Raw genomic sequence first — 11,595 nt, 5'->3', positions numbered from 1 at the left:
GTGCCACATCTACCTGTTTTTTGAACACTTCCAGTGATGGTGACTCCACCACCTCTCTGAACAGCCTGTTCCAATGCTTGGCCACTCTCTCAGTAAAGAAATTGTTCCTAATATCCAGTTTAAACCTCCCCTGGCATAACTTGAGGCCACTTCCTCTTGTCCTATCACTAATTAGTTGGGAGAAGAGACCAACACCCACCTCACCACAACCCCCTTTCAGGCAGCTGTAGAGAGCTATGAGGTCTCCCCTCAGCCTCCTCTTCTCCAGCTTTGTTGCTCTTCTCTGGACTCACACCTCAACGTCCTTCTTGTAGTGAGGGGCCCCACACTGAACGCAGGATTCGAGGTGCAACCTCGCCAGTGCCGAGTACAGGGGCACAATCACTTCCCTAACTTCTATTATTGTCCCTCCTAAACCGTTTTCTGGGATAAAAGCTTACTTGGATGGCAAGTTGATCAGGTTGCAGTCAAGAGAATTTATTGTTTTCAACTACCCTCATGATCAACACATTTTACAGAATTACTGGAAAAATTAATCAGGAATGGTTAGAGACATCTCTCTCATTAAAGTAGATCTGCTGTCTTGGCATGTTAATATGTTTAAGCAGCACTGTGATAGTTTGTAGGAGCCTTAGAAGAGTGGGTTTTGGTCTAAAAACAAAGCTGCTGTCCAGTTCTTCCAGTTCTCAGACCACAGGTAATAGCTGCAGACTCCCCCACTTGCCCTGTGAACTTTCCTTTTAATCGCTGCAAATCAGACTATAAAAGGGAATCGACTCCAATCTGGTACTTTTTATTCAAACAAAACATGTCTCAAGTCAATAATAGTAAAACTCTTCAAATAACATTTATTTGTCACCAACGAAAATACTGTACAATACCCAAGAAAAGGAGCGGGGAAAAGGAATGTGTTAAGACTGGCTTTCATCAACATCTTTGTCTGGATCCACTTCTGCAGCTTCGCTCTCCTGTTGCTGTTTCTTCCAGAGTTTAGCCATAGCAAGTAGTTTGAGATTAGGCTGATTGGCAGTATCTTCTGGGAAAATATAATCATAGTATTCCTCCCAGCCAGCGTCAGACTAGGGGGAAAAAAAACCACATACCGCAAAGCAAGTTTAATTTGCATGTTAATGTTAGCTATTAGGAGGTGCTTCTAATAAGCATAACAGTGAGATAAAATAAAAATCAATGATTGTTGGGCCATCCATAGCAGCTGGAACCAAGGAGCTGAATGGCTGCAAGACAGTATTCTGCTTGTGCATAATAAGCAGGCAGATGGGGTGAATCACCTGGCTATAGTTTCCCAAAGTTAAGAAACAAACACTATCTGCACAAGTATGACCCAAGGCTGTGTTGATTTGTCCCCGGTAGGAATTTCAAGTAAAAGGCAGCTTGAGCATTTGGTATGAGTATTTCACTCTGAATCAGTTGCCCACCTAGCCTGCTGAAGAGCAAGGAGCTCAGCAGCACATGTTTCAGGCCAATGCTTTTTTTCAATTCCTGCAGTAAAATTGGTATGCAGTTATAGCATCCATCGCAGCCGACTTCGTCCTGTGTACCAGACCCCAGCATAAAGCCACCAAGGATTCAATTCAATTACTTGCATAATTTTTCCTCTTACCCCATCTTCAGCCTGCAGTTTTCTCCTCTTCTTTATTTTTTCAGGCATAAGTTTATCTATCCTCTCTTTAGTGGTATCTGTTCCAAACTCCTCTTCAAAGTTTCTCCAGGATTCCAGGAGCATGACTCTCTCCTCTTTCTCCTCGCAGTTTCGCATTGCCTTATTAGCCTCTTCATAAATCTGCCGGCATCTTGACAAACTCTCCTCCCTTCCTGCAGATAGCTCAAACTGTGCAAAGCTGATCCATACCTGTAGCGAAAGCAAATCAAAACCAAGCTGAAACCTCCATTCTGACATCTAATAGCTAAATGATAGTTTAAAAAAACAAAGCGGTCAAAAAAGCAAATGTCAATGCAAGTCTCAAGTACTTTTTCATACGCAGATACCTAGAAAATTCATGCTTGTCTCATGTGTGAGATTTTCCTCATTTTGGCAAGACAGAGTATTCATGTAAGCCACATTGACAGATTTCTGGTGGCTGTTTCGGGTCATGATAAATCCGTCTGAATTTAGTCCAATGACAGCACCAAACTACATTGGAAAAAAATCACAACTATTTTTTCCTTGCAATGTTTTTGCAACTAAAATTCCAAAGCTACTCAGCAGGAAGAGGGCTGCTTGGAAACCTTCTGCAAAGCCTTCTTTCATATGTAAGATATGCCTGTTATATGTAATTCAGAAATTTCTTTCCTTTTCATGGCACAGACACGGTACTGAACTTCGGTTCACTCTTGATTTGAAAAAGCCACACAATCAAAGCAGTTAAGGGTTTCCATCCATCATGGACCAGATTCAAGACCAATTCTGTGTTCCGGGCACCCATACATACCTTAACATGCTGTGTCCGCTGAAGTAATCTGCGGTAAAGATTTCTTGTTTTCTCATACTCATCTTGCTCAATTTCAAAGTCAATGTAGGATTTCCAAAGAACCTGCAAAAGAGAAGTCTCTCATTATGTTCATAGCATGCTGAGATTAATGGGGATGGTGGGGGGGGGAAAGAGGTGGAGCATGGATAAATGTGAAGTTTCTCTGGAAAAAGTTTCAGAGATCTGAGTATTTATTGACTGTACGAACTAGGATTATGACTGAGCAATATCAAATCTTGTGCCCATAACCCATTTAGCTTACTCCTGTAAGCATGTTTCTCCCTTCATGTCTTATCATGGGTTTTAAAGCCCTGTGTACCCTGCTAAGAAACAGATGCTAAATTAATGAGACACAGCCTAAGTCACTACGGTAAGCGGTTCTGTTCAAGCTGGTAGATAATTTACATTTTAATTAGCCACACTGTGTAATAAATACCTTAAAATTGGGCCAACTGTAAAGTTCATCTGCCCCCTTACCTCTGGCATGTCTAGCCGGGGCTGGCCAATAGCCAACTCATATATTGCACGGGCTCTATCAATATCGCCAAGAATGGTCTCTAGTTCAGCAAATTTAATCCATGATGTGCAGTTTTCCGGTGCAAACTCCAGGAATTTTTCATACAGCTTTCGGCAGCGATCAAATTCTCGCAATTGTAACTCCAGTTCAATATAACCTTTAAACAGTTTGTTTTTTGGGCATTTACCTATGGATGTCCCCTGTTGAGCAAAAAAAAAAAAAAAAAAGACAAACCAACCCAAAACCAACTTAAAGATCTTGCAAGAAAAAAAAAAAAAAATTCTATTTTCTAAACATCTGTTTAGTCTCCGGTATTTGAACTAAAATTCATTTTTGAGCAGAGTTTGTTTTTTAAGACCCTGGTCAGGGCCAGTATGAAATCCAACCATTGTTTCCAAAATGAGCGCGCATCCATAAATGTCGGCAAAAACTCTGAAAGCAGAAACCCTTCCAACTTGTTACTTTTACATAACATGGATTCCCCATGAAGTATTAGTTGAAACTCACCCTGGCTCATCAAATGAGCACTTCATCTTGCATCAAAAGCTGAAGAAAGCATAGGACCAGTCTGTACCAGTCTTCCAGGTAAGCAGTTCCCAAGTATCTTATAAAACAAATTGTATCTATTCATCATCCCATAGAGAATAGCCCACGCTCCCTGTCTGCTGACTTACGGTAACGGATAGACGGAGAATAAAGTTTTAAAAAAATACTTCCTTTTTGATACGCTTCAGCAACTGAAGAAAATGGTCTGTCATGGTGCCAGCAGTTTTTGATTCTTAATTTGAGAATCTTTTAAAACAAGAGTTAAGAATGGGCATATCTGAGACAGGTATGTAGCCAGCATCATTCTTTTGAATCACTTGTGTAGACAAGTATTATATATTAAGCACTGCAGCCTCTGTTCCCTCAAGCAAATGTGAATTAAGTAATTTGAGATAAAATCCCCTTATTACAATTCTCCTGCACAACCTTCCTACACATTGATTATCTTGGTACTTATTAAAAATGGAGGAAACCACCACTTGGGAATATCAATTTGGTCACCATTATGGCCCTCCAGCTCTACAAATGCCTTTTCTATTTCAAAATATGTTCAGTTCTTCCCCACGCATCCCCCATTACTATTTTGTTAAGCAGCATAGGCTCCAGCTGATCTCCTGTCTCCAGGTCCCAGGATCTCTCAGCCCCTGGGAAAACAAAGAATCCACACACCAGCTGCAGCCAGTGAAAATAAGGCAGAGCAAGGTGCTGTCTGCATGCTGATGACAGCTTCAGCGTCCGGAGCTGGACCTTCTCTTATGCATGGTGACAGTGCAGGACCCTCACCTCAGGATAGGAGCAAGGCTTCTTGCCAAAGAGGTGGTTCAAATTCAATTCATTGCAAAAGAAAGAAAGAAACTGCTTGCCAAATCTGGGTCCATTCCAGAAAAGCATTACGGCTGCAGCAGCAAAATCTGCTTTCCAAAATAAGAAAAAGGTGACCTACTAAAAACAGTCTGTCAGAGAAATCAAACAACAGGGAAAAAGAGAAGCCTAAAAGAAACCGAGGAAAATTTATACTTCTAGATGGGCCAAAGCGCCCTTTCCAGAAGCTACCGTAACATCTACCCCTAAGAAAAAGGCAGCCAGAAGCAGGATGCTGACTGGCGACTACAGTAATGTTGAGTGATGGTATCTTAAGCCAAGCCAGAACAGCAGCATGCTTCAGGACAGATGGTTGTCTTCTCCTGCAGGGAGACAATAACAGTCTCACAGAGGACTTAACCCCTCCACCTCATTTTTTTTCCTGGTCATGGGCAGGAGTCCAGCTCAAGTGACAAAGCTTTACTTACACACTGGGGGCAGACTTGGTTTGGTGTCAGCTACCGATGGCCATTCACGATTTATGCTGTTATCGCTGCTGTGCCATGGGTTTGGCGGAAACTCCCATCAGTTTCCTCCTTACAGTCAAACCACCTCCACTGTTACCAACATCAACTTTCTCTCAAAATTCCTAACGCTAACACTGATCTTATTTAGAATATCTGAACTAAAGGGAAAGAAAGATTTTCATTTCAAAAGGTTTTGCTGCCAAAACGTACTCCATTGCTCCCTGACGTGCTGACATTCACATAGTGAATTCGCATAGGAGCTCTTGAGCCTGCCCAAAGTCCCCATGATTGCTTCTATTATCAACCTGGTAGCTGGAACTCAAACACTCTATTCAGCAGGTCTTCATTTCTGAGAGTCAAAAACTCCTATTTATGTAAAATGCTTCTTAAAACGCTATTGTTAGTACAAGCATTATTTAAACAAATCAGCAGCAGTTTAAAAATTTCCAAGTGCACTAAGCTGATTTGGGTACTCTTGCATTCAGACGTGTGATTTGTCAGCTGAAATGAGAAAGCTGCATTCATTTCTGCCCGTGGCTAATTCATCGTATCAAGCTACACTTCTTTTTAAATCACACATGACAGTAAATAGCGGTCCCCGCAGACTTCTCAGATGTTTTATTTAAGTGGATTAAACCAGCAATTTATAAGGGACAATTTCAGATCTTTTAATGCCATTCCCTTGTTACTATTAGTTAGCAAAGTCAATTATGGAATTAACAAAAGCTTACCAAAGCTCTTCTTGCAAGTGGAAGATTTTTCTGGCGTATTTCAAATTGTGCATACAACAGCCAAATTTTGGCAAATGTAAACTGAAAGAAAAAAAAACCAATGTGATGCTTAGGCTAGAAGCTTAGTAAATAATACTGCACATACTCTTTCAAAATAGAAAAATCACTCTGTCTATACAAGATGTGACTGTTACTACAATTAGTTGCATTTGACCTCCATGTTTTCCTGCTGAAAAGTTGAAGGTTCATAACCCAAAACAATCTTTCTACGGCAGGAAAATACACTCCCCCATGGAGGAAAGCAAAAATAGCCAGGATAAAAGTCTTCTCAAACAAAGAAAATGGTTCCTTAACCAGTCAATTGATCGGTAAAATACCAGCTATCACCGAGTCAATTAACAGCTAATCAACTCTTCATAATTACAGATTAATCCTAATCAATACTCAGAGGACATGATTAATTACAAACTAGAAAAGGAAGGACATGAACTAAGATTTCTTGACATTCCAAGGCAACGCTGATTAATTGTTTTAAGGGTTTGGCCATGTGGATAATTTAGTTAAAGATCACCAGCAAAAAAACCCACAAAACCAAAAAATTAGTCTTGAAGAGTGACTGTAATGGGGAATACACATGAAAGTTGGTTTATCAAATGCACCTCCCTCAGCTGGGACCATGCAGACAATTACATACAGTTGCTATAAAAGGCAGTAACCCCACAAAAAATAGAGCAATAAGTATTCTGCAGGGACTACAAGCAACTAGGCTGAGAGCAGTTCTAACAGGACCAGCTGAAGGAAGTAAAACAAGTAAGTAAATGGAGAAGAGTTCTTCCCTGCTGCTTAATAGTACTAGAATATCACCTGACTATGTGTTATTTCAGCTGCTTAAAGCATACTTAGTAATCTGAAGAAACCCTTGTATCACACCTGTATGAGGAAATCTGACATCAGTGTGCGGGCTGCTATTTCCCATGGATGATGCAAGCTACAGCGCAGCTATCTAACACCCTAGCTTGAAAAAATGTCAATTTTGGAAGATGGATATTATGAGAAACCAGAAGGGATATTTAAAGTCCTGAGAAGAGTCTTCACAAATGTGCTAATAGCCATCTGGAGCTGCTTACACACCTCAACACTGCAAGGAAAACACACTAAAGGACCTTATCTTGGCAATTTTAAGCCAAGACTCAATACAAACTGCTGGAAGAGCCATACCTTCTTGTGGGGAATGAGCTCGATACATGCCTGATACACTTGTCTGGTTCGCTCTGCATCCTGTAAGAATGGGCACAATTAAATACTTTGTTCACTGCTAAGATTACACTATTTTCAATTGTGCAATGACTGCAAACCGGAAGAACAGTCTTTTTAAGTAAAGTTATTTAGAAGTCTGTATACTTAAGACATATGAATGTACTTATCTACCTAGCACGCACAATTCAAAGATGGTAACTTCTGAGAGTCAGTAGGAGTCATCTTTTCAGAACAAGATTCAACACTGAGAATTAGACAATAAAACCAGGGCTGTCTCTGTTTTGGGGAAGAGTCTTTGTTTCCTTTAACAGACACTGAATAGGTATACTGCACTACAATTTTATGAAATAAAGAGCAGCTGTAATGTTATATGACTGATAACAGAAGAAATACTTAACAACCTCAAAAAGGCCACTATAGCAAGAATACAGCTGCTTCACAGAACCAACTTCACAAAAAGTTTTGTTAAATATAAAACTATTTCACAAGTTCAAGTAACAACCTGGAACAGGCAATTCAGATGGGGCTAGAAAGACCTACTTCTGCTTTCATTATCAGTGTGCTTCTGGATGAATTGGGCTAAAACTGAAATTTTTTTTTACCCTGTGCATGGAAGGGGAAAAAAACATGCTTAAATAGCAAATCCTGTAGCTAGTTACACAAAACAAGTAAAACATAGTATTTTTAGTTCTCAGTTTTCTTATTAAAATACCTATAGCTGTTTCATATAAGGAAAGTACTTGGGAAGGAAAGGAAAAACAAACCTGAGTTCTTGCTACTTGCCTTTGCCTCCAGCTCTTCATATAATGCATAGTTAATCCACAGATAGATGTATCTTTTCCAGTGTCTTTTCTCCTGGATTGGGGGAATGTTGGCAATGGCTCTTTCATACACTTCTCGGACAGTCTCGGCATCTGCATCGCTTTCAACTAACCTCAGGTAGTCAAACCATGCATCATAATTATGTGGATTTGCCTTCCAGAAAGATGGGAGCAGGGAAATGGGAAAGAAACTTCAGTAACTACAAATAACAGATCCTGTTCCATTACTTAGTTTTTATTCAGAATTTATCCTTTAAAATAGATCATTGGAGTATTAATTAACACTGTCAGTCTCAGGTATGCTTAAGATAGAGCTTTTGGGTTAAAGTGCATTTATTTATTTTTATTTTCTCTACAAGCATTCTTTAAGTCAAACTGAACTGAGAGAAGGGAGGAGGAAATGATGAAATATGAAGTATTCAGTGAATAGCAGATAGGTGTGGCACTCCTGGTTTTTTTACAAAAAGGTATTTACACAGAGGTGAGCTGTCCTGTAACAGTTACTGCATAACAGAAGTGAATAAGTTACAAGCTAAACTGCATTATCCCTTGAGATGACACTGCAGGGGACCAAGCTCTGAACACAATCCAAAAGTCTGGCTCCACAATCTACAATAGAATGCAGAAACAAAAAAGCAGTGAATGTAAGCATCATTCCCTCCTCCATAGATAGAATTGTGCCTCCAGAAAGAAAGCGTTCTCTTGGTACTTTCTTGCACCGAGTACCAAGGGTAATGTGAAACTCATCAGTCTCCATATCATGAGACACTCGTGTACCTTAAGCAGCAGCTGGATGTACGATGAGCCCAGAGGGTATTTGTAATACACACCTTCACTTCCTCTTCATACTGGAATCTCCTCTTGCTGACGATGATGTCTTCAATTCCCCTTCTGTCTCCAAACTTCTTCTCAAAGATGGTGTAATTCTTGAAGAGATTTTGGGCCTCCTGTTTTGGAATTCTATCCAAGGCGTACTTGTAGATCACCCTTACCCTTTCAAACTGAAAATATTATTTGTATAATATTTACAAAGAGGCTTCTGACAATATTTAATAGAAAACAGAATCATAAAATACCTCAATGTAAGTGATTGATTTAGGACAGGACTAACACAGATCTCCCTGAAGAGGAAACTTGGGGTGGGGGGGAAATCTGTAAATATGAAAACCGACCATCTCTTATTCATTTACTGGTTTGGAATATTTAAAATACTTTTAAGAGGTTGTGGGTTTGGGTTCACAGAATGTTTTCAATCCCTTAATGGCCTGGACACTTTAAAGAGACCATCTGAGAAAAACATGGCTAATTCAGGTTGGTTTTTTTATCATGCAGGCCTACAACCTCTCAAACTTACATATCTGAGGATACGTATTTGATCCGATGACACTATTCTCAGGCTTGGCAGATTTGGTGCCCACCTTTCTTAGAACATATTTCCTTGATGTCACCAAAAGGCAAATAGAAGCTAAGCAAAAAACCGTCTCCTTAACTGACTACAATAACAATCTCTCCTATGGTGCTGAAAAACACAAGTATTGCAGTGAGTGTTAAGTGCCCTTGAGTTTGATACTAAGGAAGAAATCTTGTGGGGGTGGTTAGTATAAGTCTGATGTGTTATCAAAGTGGTCTTACTTCTTTCTGGTTCTCCTCAAATTTTGCGAAAGCCACATACAAGTGCTCATCCATATGCTCTTCTCCAAAGAACTCTACTGCCCTCTCGTATACTTTCCTTGCGTGCGCAAAATAACTGTGCTTCTCTTCAAAGCGAGCATACTTGATCCAGTTCTTAACGTCAGGATGAACAATAACAAGTAGAGCTATGTTAAAGAAACAGTGGTGGTTGAATTTCAAATTGCATTCTTCCCAGTGACTATAGGGACATGGACTGTATGAAACAACTCCCAAGGATATCATATGCAAAAAATGCAACTGGGAAGAAGACCTAAGACAGCTCTAAGCATGCAAAGGCTTTGTGCCTTACAGAGAAAATTTTAAAAGGGATAAAATTAAGGCAAAGGTCAGGGAGAAGTTTACGGAGGAGGAATCTGAAATGATGACTGCAAAAAAGCTGGAAGCATGAGTACATATTTTGCATATATGCTGTTGTGGCAGGATGTACATTCTCTTAGCTGAATTTGGAGGCGTATACGAAACATGCTTTTAATACCTACTGCTGGCTCTCAGCATGGTGGCTTACTCCCAACACACCACAGTGACAAGGAGCACAGGGACATAGCAGGAGCTAGAGTAGATAATTAAGAAATGAAGAATGCAGGCCTAAACTTGTCACAATGCAGTAAAAAGGATATATCTCTCATAAATGGTACGCGCCCTGTCCACCTCCTTGTATCTCAGCTCGAAGTTAATGTAGGAATGCCAAGCTTGCTCCTCTGGTTGCCACTCCATCCAACGTTCAAACACCTGGCGTGATCCAGCAACATTCCCCAACATCTCTTCCATATAAGTATACTTATACCTTAGAAAACAAGATGCAAGTTTTTACAATCACATAGTAAACACATAAATTGCAAGGATTTTTGGAGTGCTTAATAAGAACATTACTAACATTTCTTCACCTATTCCCCACCTGCACCCCAGAAATGCCTAGAGATACTGTTGTGATTGGCAGCATGCAGGCACACATCCTTCTCTCCCAATGCTCTTACCACTTGAAAAGTACAAAACTTTCCAAAACTTAAGCAGCCGCCTTTTTTTCAGACTTGGATAAACAGAAAACAATGCAGGTTTCCATGATACCAAAATAGAAAAATGATCTGTAGTCTTTGGGGGTAGAAGCAATGCTCCAGTCCCTGCAAACGTACCAGAACTGGTTCACCCTGGGGAGAGTGGTAATGGCTCGATCCCAAATGTTTCGGGCATGATTAACCTGGCGGTTCTTCATTTCCATTTCTGCATATTTCAGCCAGAGTGTGACATTTCTGTAGTCGACGTCTAAAGCTCGCTCGTAAATGGAACGGGCTCTGGAAAGCAAAGAGAAGTTGCATATATAATGTGCCTCCAAGATATTGATGGTGTTTGCCAAAATGTTTCTTAAAAGGTTTATAAGATATGTCTGCAGCTGCATAATTACCTCTGTATTTCTTTTAGACTTTCCTCCCATTGTGCGTACTTTATCCAGTTACTGATAACAGTCCTGTTTTTTCTTATGTTATCTTCAAAAGTCTGAGGAGAAAATTATTTCTGTAAATAAGAAATACCTCTGTGCAGACCAATCTTGTTTTAAATGGCTTATGGATTATTATCATTATGAATTCCAGATGTCTTACACCTGTGCAGATGTAGTAACAAATCACACTCAGTACAACACTTTATAAAAATTGCATAACAGAGAAGCTAGAAGCGTAGCTCATCGTATAGAATGGGACTAACTTCAAGTTCCTGCAACCTGACACCTGAAATACTGATGGAATAATAACTGACAGCATTAAAATCTTTATCTTTTTTTAATCTCCTGCTTAATGTTTCAATAGCAGCATTACCTGGACAGACAGAATCCACTGACTGCAGACAACGCTGAATATACTTGGATGCACCAGCACAAATTTATTCACTTTGACCTGTATGTGTCATTGATCTAAATTTTTCTTTAAAGCAAGACGCCTTATTCTTATTCCCTGCATTTAATATGCTCGCATCAAATGTGCTAGACAAATTTCACTGCTCAGTGCAATGGTGAGGGCATCTTTAGTCTTGTCTTTGGCTATTGTCAGGATCAATGCTATCAGTATTTAACATGTGGCTAAACGTGGTTTAACACAGTTAACGTGGTAGCTCATTACTGCCATTTATGAGATGAAAAAAAGGCAACATCAAACATTGGTTTTGCAGTGCTCTGGTGTTGATCATCTGACTCCAGTTGCTCTGTATGCGCCCGAGCGAGGTACA

The 11,595-nt window shown here is 40.0% G+C and overlaps 1 protein-coding gene across 1 annotated transcript; it reads right to left on the bottom strand.

Annotated features, from left to right (window-relative positions):
- Positions 1 to 902: 902 nt before the first annotated feature.
- Positions 903 to 10,612, bottom strand: CRNKL1 (crooked neck pre-mRNA splicing factor 1). Its single transcript, XM_081998170.1, has 11 exons — positions 10,512 to 10,612; positions 9,999 to 10,165; positions 9,322 to 9,506; positions 8,520 to 8,690; positions 7,652 to 7,843; positions 6,830 to 6,889; positions 5,612 to 5,692; positions 2,967 to 3,206; positions 2,451 to 2,552; positions 1,622 to 1,870; positions 903 to 1,079 (listed from the first exon to the last, which is right to left on the bottom strand). The coding sequence occupies exons 1-11, from the start codon at positions 10,595 to 10,597 to the stop codon at positions 912 to 914; spliced, it is 1,701 nt and encodes a 566-aa protein (XP_081854296.1). The 5' UTR covers positions 10,598 to 10,612; the 3' UTR covers positions 903 to 911.
- Positions 10,613 to 11,595: the final 983 nt, after the last annotated feature.

This window comes from Phaethon aethereus, assembly GCF_964289735.1.
Source record: "Phaethon aethereus genome assembly, chromosome: 3".
Classification (NCBI taxonomy): domain Eukaryota; kingdom Metazoa; phylum Chordata; class Aves; order Phaethontiformes; family Phaethontidae; genus Phaethon; species Phaethon aethereus.
This window is presented reverse-complemented; position numbering and strand designations above follow the sequence as displayed.